The 26,302-nt window shown below is 35.0% G+C and overlaps 1 protein-coding gene across 6 annotated transcripts in view; it reads left to right on the top strand.

The window, feature by feature from the left end:
• The window catches only part of CBLB (Cbl proto-oncogene B), a 216,725-nt gene that overhangs the window by 111,802 nt on the left and 78,621 nt on the right, over nucleotides 1-26,302 (top strand). For all 6 annotated transcript variants that reach the window (XM_082393088.1, XM_082393084.1, XM_082393085.1 and 3 more), the window contains exons 6-9: nucleotides 5,053-5,174; nucleotides 8,443-8,580; nucleotides 13,382-13,469; nucleotides 16,066-16,197. In XM_082393088.1, coding sequence (XP_082249214.1) covers nucleotides 5,053-5,174; nucleotides 8,443-8,580; nucleotides 13,382-13,469; nucleotides 16,066-16,197 — 480 coding nt within the window. The remainder of the gene's footprint in view (nucleotides 1-5,052; nucleotides 5,175-8,442; nucleotides 8,581-13,381; nucleotides 13,470-16,065; nucleotides 16,198-26,302) is intronic.

Raw genomic sequence — 26,302 nt, 5'->3', positions numbered from 1 at the left:
GTTTCTCACTTTACTTTGTTGCTCATTTTAGCCCAGTAACTGATAGAATGCAGGTTTTATAGGTGGACATTTGCTGAGGTTGTATCCCAACTTCTTCTCCCCTTTGCCTCCCACATTCATTAGGTGAGAAGGGAAAATAGTAAACCTGGAAATAAATAGCAAATTCATCCTTTTCTGTATAGGAGATTACTGTGATGTGTACTGTTTTTATAGCTTGCTTTGCTCTTTCATCCGTATATCACAAACATTTTTCCATGTCAGTAAGTATTTTCATCAATATAATTTTCAATTTTCAGTTGCTACAGAATATTCCATCAAAATAGTCTGTCATTAATTTAGCAAATCTCTCATTTGGGAAATTTAGATTTGTTTTCCTGGTTTTTTTTCCCCTAATATAATTGACTTTGAGATTAACCTTCCTGTTTATTGTTTTTGGTTTTTAATCATTCTTTTATAATTGTCTTCACATAGCTATTCAGAAGCAGGTGTCACATAATAAAAGCTGGGTGCCATTATTTTGTATTTTTGTATGTGTTGATAGAATTACCCTAAACATGAAGACTTGAAATATGCTTTGAATTTGCCTCTGCCACTAAATTGCATATCATCTATGAGATTCATTTCAAGTAGTCACAAAGTGAGAAGCCCACCTAAAATCTTTATGATTCTAATAATATAAATTATATAGCAAGTGATGTTAATTGATCAAAAACCAGGCTTGCTTATATTCTGACACAATTTTTTTTATTATTTTAGTCTGCAGTAAAATTTATTCTGTTTGAAACCTGCTTTCAACAAATGTTAGAGTATAATATTGGTTTTCATGTTTCTCATGTTGTAAGAATTTTGCTTCTCTGATTTATGACGCTGCTTGGTACTCGCCTGCAAGGATAGGGTAACTGAATTATGTAAGAAAACAAGATTGCATGGGATTAACTTTTAATTTATGAAAGAATCCATTAACAGAGGGCAAATTAACTCTTGTCAACAATACTTATAGAATACATTTTACTTTATTACAACTTTATAATCATAATTCTACCTAGACGTATAGAATAGGAAATTAGATAAATGACTACAGGAAGTATGCTTTTGGATATTTTCAGTTTACGGTAGTTTTATTATTATTCCCTTGGTATATGTACGTTGTCAGTTAATGTTTTTCCAATGAGTTTAAGATACATTTTAGGAAAAGGTTGTGTTATCTGATACTGATTATTTTATAATGGAACCTCTCCTTTCTTTAAAAGTTTCTGGTAATTTTACAAATACTTCATTTTATTTAACATGATACCAAGACATTCTAATAGTAGATGCTTTGCTTCTTCCCCTTGGGAAGGAAGAGAACAAAAGTTATTTTCATACATTAAGCCCAGCTGTTTATTCTAGGAAGAGTGTATTTTCTGTGGGGAGCCTGGATGACTTTTTAGTGAGGATGTGAAATACTAGAATGCCTCAGAGTTATATATCAAAGGTATGAAGGCAGCTTAATGTTGGTTAAGCACTTACCCAAACAGCTACTTAATATGTGTACATATTTTCTTATAAGCTGTTTCACTTTAAAACAGCCCAAGTAATCTCAACACTCTAAGGCACATATATCTTACTTATGCTCATGGGGATGGGAGAGGAAAAGAATCTTTTAAGTAGAGCTACTATGAAAAGTATTAGATAACAAAACCAAAACCTTACTAGTGAACCAAAGAACGCCTAGTGTCTTTTAAAACTCATAATTACAGCAGTAGCTAAAGAACTCTTGTTAGCCCCTGTGTGTTTCTGAGATTCTTCACCTCTCCTGATTTCATTATCCTTAGACTGTAATCATATATGTGCTTTAAAATACAATAAAATTGGTTGTGTGCACAGAAAGTACATGTATTAACTTTTACTGATCTTTTATTTTCACGTAACTTTAAAAATTGAATAATATTTTCTTGTTATAGTTGTGTATTCTATATGAAAGATGTAAGTTTTGTGGCTACTGTAACTGCATGAACATATATTCTGCTGCAGCTGTGATATTGGTGGTTAATTGGCAGTGACTCCTTCTAGCTTTAAATTGTTGGGAATAGGGTATTTAACGGAGTGGCATCTGAAAGGGGGCAAGGTACACCGTCAGGATTGAGGTTTGACATAGAAAAACTAGCATAAGGGTTTGCAGATGGTGTTGGTGGAGGTGAGGAGATGAAGTTGAGACTTGCCTAGGAAATGAAAGAAGCAAGAAGCTGGTGGATTCTGGTTTCCCCTTTTTCCTGTCTTCCCTCATCCTCATATTTTGCCAGAACTTGAGCAAGTGCTGGGAGTCATTGGAAAGATCTTGCAATGGCTACCTTCCTCTGTCTGCCTTTAACCTTATCTTTCTCGCCTCCAGGTAGTTCAGAGATGCTGGGATTGGCAAGTGCTCAAGTCCTGGAATGGAAAGACAGGGCTTTTGCTTTCCTCTCCCTCTCCCTGGGGCCGCTGCTCCCTTCTCCTTCCATTTCCCCACTGTAAGAGAAGACTGGGTTGTTGAGAAATGGGGCAGTAAATGGGATAAGTAGGTGCAGGATAAGGAATGAGTGGTTTGAGGTAATATACTATTGACTGTGGAATATATACCATTGTGGAACAGGGAGAAAAAGAAGAATAAGAAACTCATCTATTGTAGTGAGGATTAAGAGAGTGTCTGGGCAGACCATCTGAGGCCCTACTTCCAATGTAGGTTGTAAGTCTGTAAATGGTGAACACAGTGGCCTTTGGGAGAATGGAGGGACTAGTCTTCTTAATTCACTTTATTAATTTCTGTAGTCATTTAATAATCTCCAAATAACTTCGTGTTGGTTTGTGAGAAAAGATTTCCTATAATCTAAAAACAAATTGTGAAAATAATCATTCTCCCATCACTTTGTTTTGCCTCCTTTAAGCCATTAGTTGGCAAAATACTTTAAACACACACACACACACACACACACACACACACACACACACACACACGCAAAATACAAAACTACCACGTGTTTCTGACTGTGGGTTGCATGCTCGAGAAAAATAGTACACAGACTCTTTCTATTACATAAATATTGTTGCAGTTAGAATCTGGCCCTCTGGATTATTACTAAGAAATGGTTGCTAAATACTGCAGCATTTGGCTCAAAACTCCAGTTTCAGTTTTTTTGTTTCACTTGTATTTGATCTGTGTATTGGCTCTCTATAAAGTTCAGCATTTTGTAAAACAACTCTTTCATTAATTTGTGTGGATTTTAATGGAAGTGACCCAAATATTTTTTATTTTTTTCATCCTTGTCCTTTGTAGATGAGGAAGTAGAACAGAACAAAACAAAACTCAGTGACTATAATAGTAATTTTTCAGTTTTTCTAAACATATGCTAATACTCTTCCAAGTATTGTTTATGTAATTTTTAGTCATCCCTTAAGAAGAAAATTAAAAACATGTTGTTGTTTTTTTTTTTTCAAGTACATAGACAGAACCTCTCATAATAAGTGTTCTCCAGAGCTCATTTTTCCCCAATTAGGTATTTTAGTGTGATGGGGAAATACCCTAAAGATTTTTCTTGTTATTTTGGAAAAGGTTAAACTCTTCATTACTAAATCATTCTTTCCCTTGTTATCCTCATCTCAAGGGATACAATCCTTAAAGAATTGCACCTTGTAAATTTGAAACTTGCTTAACAATCACAAGGAACAAGTCTCAAAAGAAACAAAAGCAGGAGCCCTCCACCAATAATCATGTCTAGGATAACTATTTCAACAACTATCATTTGGCAACACAAAATACCTTTTTTTTTCTTTTATGTAGAAGATTTGAGTTAATAATGTGGCACATCAGAGTATGCTGCCAATTCCTTTGGATAAATGTAGCTTCAGCCTTAAAGATATGGCAGAGATGATTCATTCACACCCTCAAGCAAAGTTGCCTATTACTGGCTGCCTTTTTTCTCTTGCCATGGTAACTGGAGGGACAACTAATCCTATTCAAGAGAGAACAATACAAACCCTGTATGTGTGTGTGCATGTGTGTTTGTGTTTATTTCTGTGAAAGATTTTTACAGAGCTCACCTCTAAACCATAAACTTTTCCGAGTTTATGATTGTACACGGATAAACCAAATGTGAGTACAGTAAGTCTGTTACCATGGGAGTCGAGGCCTTGCAGACAAGTCACTCAGTAGAGGAGGACCTCTTCAGCTATTCCCCCAGCCGGATCACTGTGCTCTGACACTGTGCATTAGTGCTTGGTCTCCCTTTGGGAAGCAAGACAGGTGTGTTCCTTGTTCTCACGTAGCTTATGGCCAATGTGTAGACTTTGCCAAATCATTTACATTCCATGGTAGATTTTTTTGTTCTACAAAGTGAGATGTCTAAATGCAGAGTAGTGAACAAAACAGACACACAGGGAGATGAGGCATGAGATGAGAGTTAGTGATTTTAAATAGGCTGGTCTGAGAAGGCCACATTGAGGAAGTGACATTTGGAGAGGAAGCAGTCACATGGATGTTTGGAGAAAGAATTCAGGTATAGGGATCAGCAAGTTCAAAGGCTCTGAGGTGAGAGAATATAATTATGTCCAGGCCAGCAACAACAAGGCCCGCGTGTCTAGAGGAAAGGCAGAAAGTGGGAGAGTCACAGCAGATGGGGACAAAAAGGGAACTGGGGCTCAACCCTGCGAAGGTCTTTCTAGGCCATTTATAAGGACTTTGGCTTTTACTCAAAGTTAGAGAGTTTTGAACAGAAGAGTGATGTGGTTTATGTTTCAAACTGATCACAACTGCTGTACTGGGAATAGAATTTGTAGAGAAGAGATTATGTGGTTTTCCTTTTTGCTTTCTGTATTTTAGTCCTAAGAAATCTGTTTTCTGCATAATCATATTTCTCCAAAAAGAAAATATATAATTGCATGTTTGCTGTTAGGTAATAGAAGTTGGCCTAAACCCCGTGAGCTCATATTCACTTTAAAAATATCCAGGAGAATTTTAGTATGTGTATTAAATGATGGGTTGTTGTGTAATTGATAGTTGATATTCTCTACGTAATCTTAATTTATTTATATTTTTAGCCTTGGGGCTCTATTTTACGGAATTGGAATTTCTTAGCTGTAACACATCCGGGTTACATGGCATTTCTCACGTATGATGAAGTAAAAGCACGGCTACAGAAATACAGCACTAAACCCGGAAGGTAAGACTTTTTGGCAGTAATATTATGTGATGTACGTGAAGATGAAATGTCCTCTGTGGTTCATTCCTAAGTAAATCAGTAACACCCATGGGGATGAGGGGAGGGAAATGCTAATAGACCAAAACAGTGCTTCTTTTTTTTTTAAAGCGCTCCTGACTTATTTATTTATTTATTTATTTTTTAATATTTTTTTTGCTGTGTTGGGTCTTCGTTTCTATGCGAGGGCCTTCTCTAGTTGCGGCAAGCGGGGGCCACTCTTCATCGCGGTGCGCGGGCCTTTCACTATTGCGGCCTCTCTTGTTGCGGGGCACAGACTCCAGACGCGCAGGCTCAGTAGTTGTGGCTCACGGGCCTAGTTGCTCCGCGGCATGTGGGATCCTCCCAGATCAGGGCTCGAACCCGTGTCCCCTGCATTAGCAGGCAGATTCCTAACCACTGTGCCACCAGGGAAGCCCAACAGTGCTTCTTAATTCAGTTCTTCAAATTAGTACATTATGCTTGTTCTGAAATTTAGTGTTCATAAAGTGAAAGAGGATATGGTAGTATGTAATTTGATGAATTTAGAGAGTAAGTCTCAGAGTTTCAAACTGGAGTAGGATATTAGCATATTAACTGTTTTCATGACACATGTTTATGTATAAAATTAGATGTGTATATTTAAATACTTGAATATTGTGCTAATGACAAAATAAATCAGTTTCATATTCATTATTCTAGGGTATTTTTTCAAGACATTCAATTTGGTTCTATGATAATCACATAATTACATATAAATACATATTAATGCATGTAAGTACATATAAGTGTACATATACATGCATGATAAACACATGTAAGTACATAGACATATAAGCCCATTGTTAACAATCCAAACCAGTTTCATGTCCTTGAGAACGTCTTCCATAAGACCTCATGTTTGATGTTGAAATTGAGTGAAACTCAGAGCTTGGCTGTGTGATCAGCCCCTCTGGCTTTGACCGAGAGAGCACACCTTATTAATGGTAAATCTGGGTGGGAGAAAGTCTGTCTCTCCCCTGGTGCAGGCATTTTCTCCATATGCGGTCTAAAAATGCACCAGGCACATAGTAGACATTCGTGCTGTGGCAAGCCGTGTGCTGGGTGCGACGGTAATGACAGTGGAGATCTGCCCTCCTTCACTCTCATGTTTTAGTAGGAGACACCATCCCAGTGTTTGTGAGTGCACTGACTTTCATATAGGGGTCATTTCATTTTAGGAATGAATTTGGTGGTTTTTTAAATCTACCTTTTTCTTCTAATATTGTTTTATTTGATTTGTAGTGCAAATGTCATTTGTCCTTTAGCAAAGTCTTTTCGAGTACAGTCATTGATGATTCCTTTCTTCTCTGCCATAATGAAAAATTCCCACCTTTTTTATTTTTAAGAATTTATATGGTATATTAGAAGGAGGTAATGGGTACAGAAGACAGTGTGGCTCCTTTGGAGTCATTGGTTTAGACTGAGCTGGTTCTCATTGTGACCACAAGAGCAGGCCAGATATTGTGCACATTGACAGTGGCTTAGGTGAGTCATTTTGTTTCATTCAGGGATCTCATAACCAGATTTTTTCCATAACTTTTACACCCTTGATTGGCATCAAAGTATCTTCTTGCTTCTGGAGTATGATTTGAAAGATGTAATATGGTTGGAATCACAGAATCATGCAAATTTAACACAGAAGTCGTTTGGGAAATTATCTTGTCCAATTCTAAATAAATAAAGTAACTGAGTCCTTTTTGTGTTCTCTTGTTCAAGATCATGGAGATAATTAATGACAGTGTTGGAAGCAAAAGCCAGGTCTCATTGGTATTGGAATAGTTTTCTTAAGATAGTACCCTCTGAAAGGATGTTTTCCTTTCCTTCCCTTCTTGCCCTGTAACAGTGATTTCTTCTAAGTTTTAGGTAGTTAAAGATGAAATGATTAGACTGTGGTAAACTGTTACAGGTAAGGTGTGATAGGGTGTTTAGGAAAACTCAGTGAACAAATCAGATGATTTGGACAAATATTTGCTGGATATGTGTTTAAGTGGTCCTTTCTCTTGGAAAGTGGTTCATCTCTTTGGCTTCATGGTAAAGAAAATAGTTGGGTCTATTACAAGGACATTTGAGTTCTTCAGGATGTACTTTATTTGGGATCCAACTGACAGTCATAATAAGTCTGTGTGGAATTACTTTGTGTGATTACAATTAAGGATCCTAATAAGTGACAGGTTGATATTTATTTTCCGGCTTTCTAGGAGAATATGTTTTTAGAGTTTCTTGAAAAGTCCTTTCCAAAATTTCCAAAACCAATATGAAGTTCTTAATATTTAAAAATCACAACTTCTGGGACTTCCCTGGTGGCACAATGGTTAAGAATCCGCCCACCAATGCAGGGGACACAGGTTCGATCCCTGGTCTGGGAAGATCCCACATGCCACAGAGCAACTAAGCCCGTGTGCCACAACTACTGAGCCTGCGCTCTAGAGCCCACGAGCCACAACTACTGAGCCTGCGTGCCACAACTACTGAAGCCCGTGTGCCCAGAGCCCGTGCTCTGCAACAAGAGAAGCCAACGCAATGAGAAGCCCACGCACCACAACAAAGAGTAGCCCCCGCTCGTCGCAACTAGAGAAAGCCTGCATGCAGCAACGAAGACCCAAAGCAGCCAGAAATAAATAAAATAAAATAAATAAATTTATTAAAAAAAAAAATCACAGGGCTTCCCTGGTGGCGCAGTGGTTGAGAATCTGCCTGCCAATGCAGGGGACACAGGTTCGAGCCCTGGTCTGGGAAGATCCCACATGCCACGGAGCAGCTGGGCCCGTGAGCCACAACTACTGAGCCTGCGCGTCTGGAGCCTGTGCTCCGCAACAAGAGAGGCCGCGATAGTGAGAGGCCCGCGCACCGCGATGAAGAGTGGCCCCCGCTTGCCGCAACTAGAGAAAGCCCTCGCACAGAAACGAAGACCCAACACAGCCAAAAATAAAATAAAAATCAATTAATTAATTTTTAAAAAAAATCACAACTTCTTCCTTTCTTTAAAAACCCAGTTTTCTTCAAAGACGAAACCACTTAAATGGAATTATTATCATTGCTTCTTTTACAGATCAATAAATGGAGAAGGAAAATGGTGTAAAAATAAGTTTGAAGATAGAAATTTTAAATGATTCTGTATATTCTTTCACTTAAGAAAAATCTAACAGATTGTTTATTAGTAGTTAGCTTACATTTTGAATGTGATTAAATGTAATTTTCTTATGTTTCACAGCTACATTTTCCGGTTAAGCTGCACTAGGTTGGGACAGTGGGCCATCGGCTATGTGACAGGGGATGGAAATATCTTACAGACCATACCTCACAACAAGCCCTTATTTCAAGCCCTGATCGACGGCAGCAGGGAAGGATTGTAAGTATGAGACATGGGAGTTGGGAGTGCTTATTATTCACAGATGTGGAAGATAGAGACCGCTTTGCGATGGAGGGAATGGATAGTGAGGCTGATGTTTAGGCTGGTTTTTATTTCAAGACTAAGAAATGGATGTTCCTTAGTTTCTATTGTTCATCTCTTAAAATAGTCATTTTAAGGTAACCTAATTATTTGATATATTTTTTTCTAGCATGGTCTAAACAATCTTCGGGTCTCAATATTGTCTTACAAATATGAGAAGTATACAGTTGTATACTGTACAATTGGAGAATGGACTCAGTGGAATGATTATTTGATTGTTGCCTACCTAGCTCTGCTCCTGTGCTCCCAAATTGCACTCCCAGTCAGTGTAGGGCCTCTTAATCCTGTTGTTGGGCTCATGAGCAGATTCTGACAGGCTCTGTTTTGGGGCCATTGGTGAAGTTGCAAAGGGTTCCCCTGTTTATGGGGTTGCTGCAGACAGCTCACAAAAGCAACGCCCCAAAGAGCCATCCATCAGCTCTTCTCTCTCAGAAAAATACAACTGGTTATTAAATGGGCCTGGGACTTCATGTCCATGGGGAGCACCGTGCTGGTATGTCTCTGAAACGTGTCTTCCTTCTCTCCGCCTTCCTCCCTCTGTTGCTTCCTCTCTTTCGTCCTTTTTGTTCTTTGTTTTTTTTGTGTTATTGTTGTTTTTTTTAGTTGAAGTATAGTTGATGTACAATATTATATAAGTTACAGGTGTACAGTATAGTGATTCACAATTTTTAAAGGTTGTACTCCATTTATAGTTACTATAAAATATTGGCTATATTACCTGTGCTGTACAATGTATCCTTGTAGCTTACTTTATACCTCTTACTCCCCTTCCCTCTCCGCATTGGTAACCACTAGATTGTTCTCTGTATTGGGAGTCTGTTTCTTTTTTGTTATATTCACTAGTTTGTTGTATTTTTTAGATTCCACCTATAGTTGCTAGCATTGAATTTAAGTGTATAACATAGCAAATAAATTCCAACATCAAATTACAATTAGTTTTTGTATCTTTCACAGGAAAAGAACTTATTAACTAAAGGTAGTTTAAAATTAGATGTAAAACAGTATATATTGGGATAATTCTTTAAAATAACTGACTCCTGTTGCCTCATGTAACCCTTAAATTGCTAGTTCTCCTTTTTATTTTCACCGGTAGTACCACATTTTCTTTTTCTTCTTCTTATCCTTTTCTCATCCCTTCCCTTCCTTTCTCTTCATGTCTCCCTTCTTTTACTCACATCAATAATAAGTCCATATTCCAGAACTGTATGTTAATAGCTAAGTTCAGTTTATCTTAAGCTGTTTTTTTTTTAAATTTAGAAATAGATAAATTCTCCTTTGTTTTTTAGGTTAAGAATGCCTTCCTTCTCTGTACATAAAGTTCAGACAGTCTGATGGGTCCCTTCATAGTAAATATGTCTTTCATTCATTTTAGTCATATGCCATTCCCGTCACCCTTTTGTGGTATTTTCAGTGTCACTCCATCTCTCTGACTTTTCTTGTCCTTTGCCTTGCTGAGTAACGTAGAGACACATGTGCTCCTGCTTGCTGCGGCATGGACCGTGATAGAAGCCTAGCAGGAGAAAGTCCACCAGGAAGAGCAAATAGTTTAAGTTTTCCAATAGCAAAAAGTTTTACTTTTCCAAACTAATTGCAAAAACAGAAAGAAGAAAATGTGATGAGATCTATGTGAAGAGATAAAAGTTGTGAATTTTCAAGAAATAGTTACATAAGAACTGCATGGCAAACTGGTACCAAATGTCTATTTCTCTCTCTTTTTTTTTAAATTATCATAAATTTGCTATTCTGTCATTTATACCTTACCTCTGGTGCATCAAAGATTCATATGTGTCGCTTTCTATTCACTGTGATAAGAGGATTTTTGTTTTGAAGAAAATGTGCTTCAGAGTTTTAATTTATAAAAAAGAGGTTACGAGTGGGCACATCTGTAAATGGAGTAATTTTGATACAGCTTTTTTTTTTTCAAAACATCTTTATTGGAGTATAATTGCTTTACAATGTTGTGTTAGTTTCTGCTGTATAATAAAGTGAATCAGCTATACGTATACACGTATCCCCATATCTCCTCCCGCTTGTGTCTCCCTCCCACCCTCCCTATCCCACCCCTCTAGGTGGTCACAAAGCACCCACCAAGGTGATCTCTCTGTGCTATGTGGCTGCTTCCCACTAGCTATCTATTTTACATTCGGTAGTGTATATATGTCAATGCCACTCTCACTTCGTCCCAGCTTACCCTTCCCCCTCCCCATGTCCTCAAGTCCATCTCTACGTCGGCGTCTTTATTCCTGTCCTGCCCCTAGGTTCTTTAGAACCATTTTTTTTTCTTTAGATTCCATATATATATGTTAGCATAGGGTGTTTGTTTTTCTCTTTCTGACTTACTTCACTCTGTATGACAGACTCTAGGTCCATCCACCTCACTACAAATAACTGAATTTTGTTTCTTTTTATGGCTGAGTAATAATATTCCATTGTATATATGTGTCACATCTGCTTTATCCATTCATCTATCGATGGACACCTAGGTTGCTTCCATGTCCTGGCTACTGTAAATAGAGCTGCAATGAACATTTTGGTACATGACTCTGAATTATGGTTTTCTCAGGGTATATGCCCAGTAGTGGGATTGCTGGGTCGTATGGTAGTTCTATTTTTAGTTTTTTAAGGAACCTCCATACTGTTCTCCATAGTGGCTGTATTAATTTACATTCCCACCAACAGTGCAAGAGGGTTCCCTTTTCTCCATACCCTCTCCAGCATTTATTGTTTGTAGATTTTTTGATGATGGCCATTCTGACTGGTGTGCGGTGATACCTCATTGTAGTTTTGATTTGCATTTATCTAACGATTAGTGATATAGCTTATTTATATTGTTATGCCTTACATCTATTTTTCAAAAGTCAATCAAAACTAACAGATTATAATATCATAATCAGTAGTCTAGCCTCCAAACTCCTGTGCAAATTAGCTGCTAATATTTACACATACACACACACACACACACACACACACACACACATCTTCAGAGGGGTTTAGCTAGTTGAATTTGAAATTTAATGATAGATTACATTAAAATCTGATCAGATTAGGTTTCAGATTAGATTAAAATATTAGCATTTTAATTAGATAGGTTTTTTGTTTGTTTGCTTTTTTTCCTTAAGATCAGTAAAAACACAGGATATCATCTGGTGTAACTATCAGGGTCAGCTCTCCTTTCCGTATAGTTAATCTGATATTGTAAGACATAGGTGATAAAGAAGTTTACTTTGATAACCAGCCAAGATTCCTTATTCCTTCACTGCCATTGGAAAGGGCTCATCAGTAGCACCCCGGTGTACTGAGGACAGTAATCACTGAAATGCTCCTTATACATTAAATAGAACCATTTAACCTTTCCTCTAGCAGCCTTATTGTCATTTTGTAATCTTTCATTTCTGAATTCTTCCTAGAAGTCTACGTTTTTGAAGTGTGATGAACAAAATATATAATAATATTTAAAACTGGCCATTTTAGGGTATAAAAAAAGAAAGTTACCAACTTTTGCTTATCACTCATTTAATATTTGTAGAATTGTATCTCAACCCTATAATGACATTCTAAATTTGTATCATAGTCAGATGTAGTCAACTCCTTTTCCTAAATCTTAAAAAAACAAACAGACAAAAAAAACCCAACACTCACTGATATGCTCCTTACCATATGAGAATTATCTATCCTCTAGGTTCATTTTTTCCTGGTTTACTTGGGTAATTTTAAATACTTACTAATAATAGTTTTTGTTACTTCACAGAATAGTTTTAGTATAGTTTTGCCCTTTAAAATATTCACCACTGTAGTATTGTGTTCTTAATTTTTCATTCAAAAATCTAGAACAGAAAGATAGTAAACAAAATCAACTGTAACTTAATGAATTGATGAAATCCAGCAGTAATATTACTGCTTTCTTAATCTAAAATACGTGTTTACCAACACAATAAACTTCATTTCTTAATGAATTTCTGAATGAGTAAAAAAAAAGCTGGTTTAGTACAGCAAGACAGCACTATAACTTTTAGTTCTTATTTTAATTCTCTCTAATAATGGAACCTTATGTTTATAAACCATTCTGTTTGTAGCTTGATTTGAAGTAAATGAAACATGGAATTGTAGCATTTTTACATTTCTCCAGTAAACGTGTATGTGTGTGTGTATATGTGTCAGGATAAGTGGAAGGTGAAACAGAAAGAAAGAGGATTGGAAACTGGAGAAAGAAAACACCACAGAAGTGTTTGAATAACTTTTGTGGGAAAATTGTGGGCTTTAATTCTATTTTTCTTTCCTTGTGGTACTAAACATTGTATAAAATGATACAGTTAATGTTAACTGTGCTTCAGATGAAAGACGTAATAATTGCAAATAGGTGTATATTCAGAGTATTTTGGAATAGAATGTGAGTAACCAGGAAAATAAATTTTTAACTTACCTATACATATAGTAAAGGTATTTACTTGAAAATGATTGCTTAATGGCTGAGTCCATATTCACTGTATATTTCCTTTATGAAAAAGATTCCTAGATTTTAAATGTCCTAAAAATAACTTGTAGTATTATGGAAACAGTGATAGAATAAGTTCTTGATGTAAGTTACATAAAAAGGAAACATCCAAATGTCTGTTTGAATATAGAAGAATCTGATTAAATAACTTTAAATGCAATTAAGACTTGTATATTTATGTTAATAAAATTTCTATTTATAACCCAGCTATCTTTATCCTGATGGGAGGAGTTATAATCCTGATTTAACTGGATTATGTGAACCTACACCCCATGATCATATAAAAGTTACACAGGTAAGGACAATTTCTGGAGACATTTATAATTAATAAGTATCTATGATGCCTTTGAAATGAATAAGATTCTTATACTATATGTAAAATCATGTGCAGGTATTTAATGCAAAAGATATTTAAGGAATTTTAAGAGTGTTTGGAAAGAAATTACATTACTTTCTCCATTTTTTGGATAAAAGTTTCTGCTTTTAATATTCTTGCTTCCAATATAATATTGGCATTTATGTGGGGAGATAGATAGATAAATCCATAGGTAGGTAGATGGATATGAGGGGAGAGCTATAGTTTTAGAAAACTCCAAAGAAGATTAGGTTAATTATATGCATTAGTTTTTAGAGTCAAATGAGTAATTGAAGCCTATTGTAGACAATGATTATATTCTTATAAATCGATTGTTGGCAGCCTCATAGGTTATGAGTGGGAGTATAACTTGGTAAAGCCTTTCTTGAGGGTGATATTCAATAATTATCAAAATCTAAAGATCTTTGACTCTAGATTCCATATACATATCACTTGCATATACACATGAAGATCTATACACCAGGATGTTTACTTTAGCATTCTTCATAAAAATGAAATATTACAAAATACCAAAATATTCAATCATAGGTTAAATACCATTGTATACTCATATTGCATTATACCATAAAGTCTTTAACAGGAGGAAGGTAGCTCTACGTACTCACATGGGAACTTCTGCATCTTGTTATGTGAAAAAGTTATGTAAAGCTTAATTATGTAACACTTTATTTTGTAAAATTATATTAAGTACAATTTTGTAAATAAATAAAAAATTACCATATATGAACATATGAATGTGCTTTTAAAGAATAAAAATAGGAAAACACCAATCTGGCAATAGTCTTTAACTGAGAGAGAACTTGAATATTTTATTTTACATGTAGTTAAGTTTAAAATTTTTTATAATTTAGATATTTTCTGCTTTGTATAATAATAAGACTGTAATAAAAAGAAATTATAGGTTTTGGGGAAGACAACAGATAAGTTTTAATTTTATTTCTAGTACTCCAGATTTCAGTCTCAGTGGTCTTGATATTATTATGTGAAACACACTTCCCGACATGGGTACTGTGTGTGGGCAGTTTTTAAAATATATGAAAGCCATTTTAAAAATTATGTAGTGATTCTCTATTTTCTAATATATGTAAAAAGACACGAGACAATTCCTCATTATAAATCCATGGTTTAAAAATTGTTTTTTTTTAAATTGTTTAAAAATTCATATTCAGGAGTAGCATCATTCTCTTAAATTACTCATAAATATTTGATTAGCTTACATCTTAGGTTGTATTGAATTCTGCAGCTGTGATTTTAGCCTATTTTAATTTTTTTATAATTATAAATTGGCCCTTTGGATTTCATAACCAATATAGATACTTGTCTATTACTTTAGGGATTTCAATGATACATAATTTATTTTGGATTACTTTAGACTTCTTTTCCATCTTGATCCATTCTCTTGTCTTTTTCCTTAATTTATTTTAAGATTATTTATATAGTCACACATACATATATCATGGTAGACACAATTTATATGTGAATGTGTGGGTATATGTGTGCATGTGTATCAGTGTATGTGTTTATATATATATTTTTTTCTCGAGATTGTAAGATCTTTCATTAGGTTAGGGATTAAATATTGTCATTTATTCATCCTGTCCAGGGCTGTGTATGTAGTAGGTACTTACTAGACTAAAACATTGCCTTATTTAAACAAATTTTTATTTCTATATTTCCTTTTCTTTGTATCCCTATTAAATAACACTGTTTTTTCATACTTTTTTTTATTCTTACCAATATGTTTGTATCTTCTTTGTGACAGATCTTTTTGTTATTTGAACACTGAGAGTTTTACTATGCCAAAAGCTTCTAAACTAGTAAATCAAGAGAATAGATGTTGAATAAAACAATTTTTGGTTGCTGAAATGATGAGATTTCTTGATGGTGTTAGACTGGGAAAAGAATATGCAAATTAGAGATTTAATATAGAATTTGAAGAAAACAATTTAAACTTACTGACCCTCAGTTTTGTTTTGTTGTTTTTTAATTCAGTGTATCTTATTATACTTTGGAGATTAGATGACATAATAAATGTGGACGACAGTACCTAGCGTGCAGAAAGGCCTTGGCAAATGCTGCTTTACTTCCATTCTGGAATTTCTACAGATAGCTATCTAAGAAATAAGATTAATGGTCAGCCATATTGCAATTTGACATTAAAATTAGATGAGTACGTGGCATTTACAAAGAAAATAAAGTTATTTATTATTGCCTTTTAAAACCATAAGTTGTGTCTCTTAAATCACTCTATTGATGCAGGTACCTTCCTAAAGGAACAGTACAAAATGTTTAATCCAAAGTATTCAAAAAGCTTATGCAATTGCTGATAAAATCTGTTTAATTTTGTAGACCAAATTGTGATGACCTATTTAAAACATGTCTTAAATGGCAACATGATCTGACAGGATCAAGTGTGAGGAATTTACTGTAAGTCATTGTATTTAAGAAAATTCAGTATTATCACTTCATACTAAAAATACATTAACATTGCCTTTTTTCTCCCCCCAAATTCCAGGAACAATATGAATTATATTGTGAAATGGGTTCCACTTTTCAGCTCTGTAAAATTTGTGCCGAGAACGACAAAGACGTCAAGATTGAGCCTTGTGGGCATTTGATGTGTACCTCTTGCCTTACAGCCTGGCAGGTATAATCAAGATTTAATTAGCAACATTGATGTCTTCCTTATATTCCCTGTGAATATTTCTCTTTTCAGTTTTCTTCATCTTAATGATTCAGGAAGTAATACTGATAAATGCTTTGTTTGAATGGTTGTTAGAAAAAAATCTCATGTTTGAATCTTTCATTTATATGATTTGATTTCTTTTTGTTTTTGTTTCCTTTGCATGTATAACTTAATTTTATGATATTAATCGTAAGTAGTTCTACTTCTGAAACACTGTTGATTTCAGAATGTAACTTATCAGTGTTACCAACTAACCATATTTATATTATTTATCATAGGTCAGATTCTATTTATAGTAGGTCAGATTCTGAAGCAATAAACCCTAGTAGATAAATCTTACGTTGATGTTTCAACACCTCTCTTCTCCTGAGAAGGTGTGGCTCCTGTCTCACATATGTCTACAGTTGCTCTGTAAGGCTAAAATAGAATCAGACAGAAAAAGTTTCCCAGATACCTTTAGTTCCCACAGAAACAGGCACTAAATTTTCCAGTTTACAGAAGGAGAATTTAAGGTGAGTTGCCTTCCACTCTGTAGGCATTCAATAAATATAAATTGATTTGAGGTTTTAAATCAAGACCTAGGGAATAATTGGTTTCCCCAAGGGCTTTTTTTAAAAAAAAAATTTCTTTATCTGTAATAAAGTTTGGAGATTTTAAAAATAGATCTTTGGACAGATTTCTAGTTTTGAGTATTTGGAGGATTCACAGAATATTTTGCTCAAGTCATTTTTAAATTGCTCTGTTTAACACAGTCAGTATTGAAGTCAGTATTGCTGATTGGGTTTAGAAAACAAATAATTAAAATTTCAAGCCTTTTAAAAGATTTTCAGTTGAGCGTATCATCGGCATCCCTCCCGCATTCCTGAGCCTTCTCTCCAACCCAGAACCTGTTTTATTGCCTGAGGAAGGATGGCTTCAGAGGATCAGGAAGGGGCAATGCAGACTCCTAGGAGCATTGATGTTTGTTGAGCTCATTACTTGATAATAAAATATGAATGATTCTCACATTTTCACAGTCTTACAAAGAGGGCCTCTTTTTTCCTTTGGGGACATTTTAAAAATGGATAAAAAAAAGTGGAAGAACTAGGAAATGAATTACAATTGATTTACATTTTCAAAGCCGTTTCTGAACTCCCAGACATCTTGGCTACCTCGGTAAAACTTGCTCAACATCCCTACACTTCTCTCTTTCAATATGCGTTTGGTTTATATTTTACCTGAGGTTTTCCTTGTTATCCTTGCCCTAATTTCCCTTTATCCCTTTGTGAATTTTGTGTAGTACAGGGAGAAGTTGGAGGAAAAGGGACGCTAAGTATGGCATCCGCGAACTCTCAACATAATCACGTGATTGCTATTCAAGTTACGTTAGCAATAATAGTACTGCAGACGTGGCAGTGTCTTTTTATAAATGAGTTTCAATAAATTTAGTTACACTGATAGAAGACAAAACTGTCGGTTTGCAAGTGGGTTTCAAATGTATCAGTAGAAAGTATTATAGAGATGTTATTGACTCAGTGCCTGGCTGACTGGGAGGGAACTACTTTAGGATGATTTGTTGTACCTGAAACCCATTAACTCTTTCAGGGTAAGTATTAAAGTGATAGGGGCCAAATGTGTATGTCACCCCTTTAGGTTGACTTATGTCCTCAGTGTGGTAGTATGGTTCTCACAGGTATGAAGAAACTAAAAGTTTGCTTTTCTCCCTAAAGAAAACCAGAATTTTAGGCGGGTACAAACTCCCAGTACTCTACCTCCATACACGGCCTGTGTATTTCAGCCCCTTCTCTGGGGGCCCCCGGCTTGGAGCATACAAATACATACATATTGCAGGACTTAGCATCTTCAGCTTGAAACTTACCTAGCATTTGGAAGTTAAGAGGGTTAAAAGTCAGAAGCTCCCATTAGGTTGGCAGAACCTTTGATTAGTAAAGATTATTGTTTATAGTGTCATGCAAAGTAGTTGTTTACCTTGTGGCTCAGGGTGAGTAAAAGAGTAGGGCTGAATGTAAAGCAAGGAGGTTTTACTTATTTTACTTTCTGTATACTTCTTAAATGAAATTTATCTTTTAAAACTTTAGGGCCAGTGCTATATATTTAATTTAGTGATAAGTCTGTGAACTATTTGCAATAGGTATGTTATGTGCAAAACACACAGGAGTATTTCCCAGTTGTCATGGCTATGTTATTAACCCTTTGCCCTTTACATTACCACAGGTTTTCTATATATTACTCTGTAGTCTCCAAATGGTGCAGTTCTCTTGCCTGTAGCTAAACAATTCCTTGATTCTCTTCATGATTTTTTATGTTGATCTAATGGCCTTATATTAAGATATGTCCAGTCATATTTGTAAATTAACATTTGCAATTTCTTTCTTTCTCTTTTTTAGTCTGAAGTACAGTACTTCTTAGTTTTACTTTTAGAGATTGAGGAAGTGCATAAATTGCCAAGTGCTAAAAACTGTCTCTGAGTAAAATTTTAGGAGAAGCTGCCTGAAAAAGTAGTACTAAAGTAGTAGTTGACTAAGTGAAGTAGTAAAAAACTGACAGATTCAAAAGTGCTTATTAGAAGGTTGAAATAATCAAAATAAATCACACTCATATCACTAGTGAATAATGTTATTATCGTAATGTAATTATAGAATTTTGCATATAAGTTAATGAAAAATATGCAAAGGCATTATTTCAGCATCTTTAAAATTCTTCTCACACAAGACAGTTCATGATCAGTAAATAGTTTTCTGATACACCTTGTATATGTCCCTGTAAGCTCTTACCTCCTTGTATTTGTATTATAAGAATTTACAATACATATTTACCTGTTTTTCCTCTAGGATGTGGATTGCTTTACCTGTTTTAGAATTCCTCTCCCCTAGCATGCTACCTCCACGTTGGTAGTTATTCGGTAAATAACTATAGACCGTATGCTAGATAATGTAAAGGAAAGAGAAGAATAGGGCTAAGAGTACAACAAATAAAAAGACACTGATATTATAGATCAATTGTGAAAAGCCCTTGTAATGTCTCAGTTCTGTCCATTTCTCCTCTGCAAAGTATCAGTGGACTTTTCAAAGACCTTTTATCATGCTTAAGATCCGAGAATGATTCCTAAGAATATTAAACCTCAGATCCATTTGTTCCATTTAGTAGCTGCTGGGTGATTCCCTTCAACTTTTCACATTTTGGTTTTTTTGCACTTTTTTTTTTTTTAATTCCTTGCAATATTACTGGCACTAACCTACAGGCAGGAAGACCAAGTTTCTATTTATTGCTTTTTTACACCAAGAAACATGCACAGTGATCCCTGATTCAAGTTTTCTCTACCCTGAAAAAAATTGTTAGGTCAGTGAGAATTTCTAAGTGATGTTCCGTAGTCTCTACATCTCAATGGGATTTTAGTGGTTAAAGAAGCTTCAACTTTTGAACATTTCTACTTTTGGATAAACTGAATATTTCTACATTTTCATATAGGTTTCACACAGTGCTGCCTCCTGCCAACCAACAGATCTGTTTTGGCAGTTTTCATATTTTTGTATGAACAGCAGTATTTGACAGTCATTTAAATACGTTATTGCAAAATGCCCCTGTTATTTAATAAAAATAAGTCTTATGAAGTTAATCCATTTAAAATACAGTTAACAAACATTAGCTATACTAAAAACCTCACATCTAGCCCCAATGAGCTGCTCACTGGACTTAACCTAATTGATGGTCAATATGAGGACAAAAAGAAACAAAATTATGAAACATTTCCATAGTTCTGCACTGTATTGTCAAACACTGTATCTAAGCTTGTAGATGTAATTGGAAATGTTATGTGAGTAGTAAGTCTCTGGATATGAGTACATGTAGTAATATGTGTCTTTTTTTTTTTCAACTTTTTCCTTATTCAAAATGGTAAAAGGCTAGAGTCTGTTTTCTAATTTTAAAGCCAGTGTTTTTGTTTTTATATGCTTGCTTGTTTTTTCTATCAGAGAAAAAATTAAGTTTTCAAATGTAATTGTGCACAAGGATAATTTGGTTTCCCTTAACTGGCTTGGTAGAAGCTGACATAGAATATTTCATCCATCGGGCTCCAAGATCTCAAATCCATTCGTTTTCATTTATTTAGCAAACATTCTTTAAGCAGCTTCTGTTTCCCAGGTTCTGTACTAAAGACACAGTCCCTACCCTCAAGAAGTTAAAATTAAATCTAAAAATTTTATCGAGGGGTATGGTACTAATAATCACTTGAAATGAATATCCTGTTATCTTTCAAATTTAATTATGGATTTGAGACATTTTTGTTACTTTCTATTACTTTGGTTGGGCATGCTGATATGAAAAGGATTTTAAAGGCTGCATGTCTGCCAAGAAGCTCTGATAAATCAGGTCCAATAGGAAATATTAAATCCTGACCATAAAATATTATGTGTTCAATCAACCATTGTGCATTTTTAGCAAGTAGTTCTTCACCAACTTTTCCTTCCATTTGATGCCCTACTTTGGTTTAATTGAAATTCATTGGAGATTTAAACTTTGTAATTAACGGAAACCCTAAGAAATGCCCAGTAGAGGTGTCAGTTAGTTGTTATGGGCTGCAAGTGGTTACTCTTTAATTGCTGTCATAATGGCCCATTAGTCATGCCTCTGAAGAGGTGTCAGATACTTTTTTTTCCTTCTGAAACATCTGTGTTATTTAATAAATTGAACTGGCAAGTCTGAGTTTGCACAGAATACTAAGTAAACTGAGTAATCACCTCTCTAGAGGCATTCTTTGAAGTAGTATCACTCTGGGTTCAGCATTTCTTTCTTTTTTTAAAAAAATAAATTTATGTATTTATTTTTGGCTGCATTGGGTCTTCGTTGCTGCGCGTGGGCTTTCTTTAGTTGCAGCGAGCGGGGGCTACTCTTCATTGAGGTGCGCAGGCTTCTCACTGTGGTGGCTTCTCTTGTTGTGGAGCACGGGCTCTAGGCGCACGGGCTTCAGTAGTTGTGGCGCACGGACTCAGTAGTTGTGGCGCACGGGTTCAGTAGTTGTGGCGCACGGGCTTAGTTCCTCCGTGGCATGTGGGATCTTACCGGACCAGGGCTAGAACCCGTGTCCTCTGCGTTGGCAGGCGGATTCTTAACCAGTGCGCCACCAGGGAAGTCTGGGTTCGGCATTTCTATTCCATCCTTGGCAATGAAACTTGGAGAGTTTTCTTTCACTTCCACACTATTACACGAATATTAACAAAACATGTTCTTTACTTTGAACTCCTCCATGTCTTCTTTTCTGTAATAACATATTATGCATCAGTGATATTGCAGGGTGATCACATAAGGTGTAAAATAAGGAACTGTTTTTGTTCTATTTTTCTTTCCAGGAATCTAGAAAATATCTGCTGAATACAGACTCTAAACTGTGTTCTTCAAATCTTCCTTCCAAAATAAAAATGGATACACATATGCCAATTGGATATGCAGCCTTTGTTTGAATTATTGCCAAGGACTTTAATTCAATTAAAAGCAAAATTAATTTTCCTCTAATTATTCCTCCTGCATATTTTTTCAAAATAATTTAAAGGAAAGATATTGGAGTATTCAAAATACTTCGCAAAAAGTCAGTAGATGAAAATTAATAAGCTCTGATTTTAATATGACATGTGATTAAAGAGATTTATAGGTGTACCATATTTAGAGAGCATGGTTGGGGAAGAAGTGTGTAACTGTCTAAGAGAGGTGAGAAGCCAGCTCAAAGAATCACATTCAAGGCACTAAGAGGTAATCTTAATATATCTGTTTTCAAAAGCAACCAGCCTTTAAATTTCTAGCCTCAGTGAAGCTTCATAACCTTAGTACTACAAATAAAAAAATATTTGCCTTTAAGAATGTTATAAATTAGTATTTGTCCTTGATTATATGTTATGTCTTTTTGTATAAATGTGATAAAGTGTTGGAGCTCCTCTTTCACTTTGAGAGTCCTGTAAGGGCTGTGGTATGTTTCCTCAGCTATCTTACTTCTTTTCTTTGTTCTTGAGACTATTTTTGTAGTAATTATACCAACTGGAATTTAAGTGGCACTTTGGAAGGCTTTGAGTTAATTTACCTCACTTTATCTTTAAGATATCCCTTAAAATGTGCATTCTCTCATTATACCCTACAAAGAAGATGAAATGGCTTACCCAGTGTCACACAGCTGCAACTGGTCGGTATAGGATTCCAATCCAAGCTTCCAGATACAGAATGTTTATGCTTCTTTCCTGATTCACTGTTTTCATGGTCCTTCCAAATTAAAACTATAAGAGTCTAGATTTGTCAATGTCGTCTTCCCTTGCCCACCATAAAAGAACACCAAAACCAAAGATCTCTCTCACTGTTACTTATTCTAAGATCACTATTAACTATCCTCATTCATTCTTTATAGCAAGAAGTTACTGTTTTTGTGGGATATATTGTGCTCTGAAAATGCTTAGTATGGACCCAAGCTACTCTCAGTATATGTATGTGTATATGTATCTATCTAGTTATTTATCTATAATTGTTTCATGTTTAGAAAAAGAGATTTATGGTAACTTCAGATCTGTGTGAAGTATAGCAAAGTAATGTACATTAGAAGTTACTGAGATGGGAAACACACATATAGTAAAAATATAAACTGCACTCCAAAATGAGACTCATGAAGTCCTATGTATTCTCTAGGGCCCTCCATTTATATTGTATTTGTGGGAAGGCATGAAATGATTGACCTTAAAGTGTGCCTTCAAATAATTAATCATCTTGGGAGCAAAAGAAATTGTACTATATATGATGTTTATCTTTTACAAAATTAAAAGAAAGTATTTATTTAAGAGATAATATTGATCTGGACAACATTTAAACAAATAATATGGAAGGTGACTGATACATGATGATGATGATGAGATGATAGTGACAATATTTATTTGGATTTTTACATAAGGTGCTATTGGGGAATGGGAATTTTGGGGGGAACTTAAATTTTTTTTATATTTCTCTGTCAATGTTAATTTGTTCTCAGGTTACCTAAAGTTATATTTAATATCATTAACTTGCACTATTTATGGTTGCCAAATGAGTCTGAGTAGTTTTATCATGAGCATATTACATAGTTAAGTTTCAGATGGTGTAGAACTCACTGATAACTTCTGTCTCATTTGGTTTGGGAGGATTTATTTGAGGAAGTGAAGTCTACTGAGTGAATTAGAACGGATGGAGTCCAAGTACTTCCTCTTAACTTTCTCAGAATGTGAATATGTTGGGGACTAGAGAAGGAGTTATTTATTGGTCCTTCTTCTTCATTAACATATGTTCTGTGATCTTGCATTAAGTGTATATTGACAGAAACATTATTTTAATTATTGAGGCACAATCCTGATGAGTTAGGTGTCTATCGAAGACATTCTTCATATGTGTTTAATCAACCATCTGACAGAAATGAGGGTGGAGTACCAAAACAGCACCACAATTTGAGATTCTGAGTACCAAATTTGACAATATGGTCAAACTTAATTTGCATATGACAGTAGTCAGTTTACAGAAAAAGTGGTGGGTGAAGTCATATTAGAGGAGGCATGTTGTGTGATCTATGATTTCAAATCAAAATGGAAGTACATTGCAGCTGGATTTTGATCCTGGTAAGTAATGTAAACGCTCAACAAAGATAAAGCTTAACAGAAAATATATTTTGTGACATATACTCATAAAGCAGCTACTCTCACATCAGTGATTTGTATAGCATTAAACTTTAAGGTAGGAGAGATGGCGAAAAACCTAAATTCAGTTTTAGATGAACTGTTCCCAGTCTTTTTCTTGTACCATCAAGATGCTATTATTGCCTTTCACCTCCTTCCCTTTCCAAACACAATCTTTCCAGTTACCCTTTATCAGGAAATAGATCACATAAACCAGAAGTCATCCTTAACCAAACAGCATGCAAACTGACCCTGGAGGTTCTAAGGAAGCCTTTGAAGGGGAATACAGTTGCTTATGCATTCTAGCCACTGTACTCAAAAATAATATGACTTAATTATTTAGATTGAATAGATTAATTGTAGTTATGATAACTGTATTATAGTTAGGTCTTAAAAGATTTTCTGGTTTTTAGGTACACATACTAAAACATTTACAGATGAATTTATGTAATGTGTAGGATGTACTTCAAAATTATCCAGGGGCAGAGGGAAGAAGTAAACATATAGCTGAAACAAGATTGGGTGTGAATTGGGGTGGGGGGTGTGATGAATTGGGAGATTGAGATTGACATATATACACTAATATGTATAAAATGGATAACTAATAAGAACCTGCTGTATAAAAAAATAAATTAAATAAAATTCAAAAAGAAATTGGGTGTGAATTGATAATTGTTGAAGTTGGGAGATAGGTACATGCAGATTCATTACACTTTTTTCTCTGCTTTTGTTTATGTTTGAAAATTTATGTAATAATTTTTTAAAAAAATGTATAAATGCATGAAGTGTCTACTTAGGGCCCAGAGTACAGCTTTCCATCCTTCATGCATTAAAGACACAGGGAACATCAGCTCTATTATATTTTAATTTTTTACTTAGTGGCATTCAACTTACTTAAACTAAAGAAAAAAACTGTACACCCATTTCTTCCACCACCCACTCCCCCACCTCTGGCAAACACCAGTTCTCTGTATCTGAACTTATTTTTGTTTTGAGTTAATTAATTTTTAGATTGCACATGTAAGAGAGATCATATGGTATCTGTCTTTCTCTGCCTTATTTCACTTACCTACTGCCCTTGAGGTCCATCCATGTTGTGGCAAATGGCAAGATTTCATTCTTTTTTATGGCTGAATAATATTCCATTGTATATATGTACCACAATTTTTTATCTATTTATCCACTGATGGACACTTAGGTTGTTTACGTATCTTGGCTACTGGAAATAATGCTGCAGTGAACATGGGGTGTGCATATATCTTTTCTAATTAGTGTTTTCATTTTCTTCAGGTAAATATCCAGAAGTGGAATTGCTGGATTGTATGGTAGTTCTTTTTAATTTTTTGAGGAACCTCCATACTGTTTTCCATACTGCCTGTACCAATTTACATACCCACCAATAGTACACAAGGGTTTTTTTTGTCCACATCCTCACCAACACTTGTTATTTCTAGTCTTTTTGATAACAGGCATTCTAATAGGTATGAGGTGATATCTCACTTTGGTTTTGATTTGCATTTCCCTGATAATTAGTGACGTTGAACATCTTTTCATGTAACTGTTTGCCATATATATATCTTTGGGAAAATGTCTATTCAGATCTGTCCATTTTTTAATCAGATTGTTATTTTGTTTTTGTTTTTGCTGTTGAGTTGTCTGAGTTCTTTATATATTTTGGATATTGGCCTGTTATCAGGTCTATGATATGGAAGTATTTTCTCCCATTCAGCAGGTTGTCTTTTCATTTTGTTGATGGTTTCCTTTGCTATGCAGAAGCTTTTTAGTTTGATATAATCCCACTAGTTTATTTTTGCTTTTGTTGCTTCTGATTTTGGTGTCAGGTTCAAAAAATCTTGCCAAGACCTATGTCAAGGAGCTTACCGCGTATATTTTCTTCTAGAAGTTTTATGGTTTCAGTTCTTACTTTCAAGTCTTTAATCCATTTTAAGCTAATGTTTGTGTATGGTGTAAGATAATGGTCCAGTTTGTTTGTTTGTTTGTTTATTTATTTATTTATTTATTGCCATGTGGCTGTCTAATTTTCCCAACACCATTTATTGAAGCGACTGTCCTTTCCCCATTGTATATTCTTGGCTCCTTTGTTGTAAATTAATTGACCATGTATCCTTGGGTTCATTTCTAGGCTCTCTATTCTGTTCCATTGATCTATGTGTCTCTTTTTATGCCAGTTCCATACTGTTTTAATTACTATAGCTTTGTATTGCTCTGCTTAGGGCCACGAATACCACTTTCCATTCTTCATGCATTAATGATGCAGGGTGCGTCAGTTCTTTCTCATCTTGCTCTTATATATTAGAACTATCTGTTTGAAATTATCTTATGTAGATCCGTAGGAAAATTCACTGCAGACACACAGTATGGGTCCATTTTGACTT

The sequence above is a fragment of the Balaenoptera borealis genome (assembly GCF_965194805.1).
Source record: "Balaenoptera borealis genome assembly, chromosome: 5".
NCBI lineage: Eukaryota > Metazoa > Chordata > Mammalia > Artiodactyla > Balaenopteridae > Balaenoptera > Balaenoptera borealis.
Note: the sequence above shows the minus strand (reverse complement) of the source record. Positions and strands in the feature narration are given on the sequence as shown.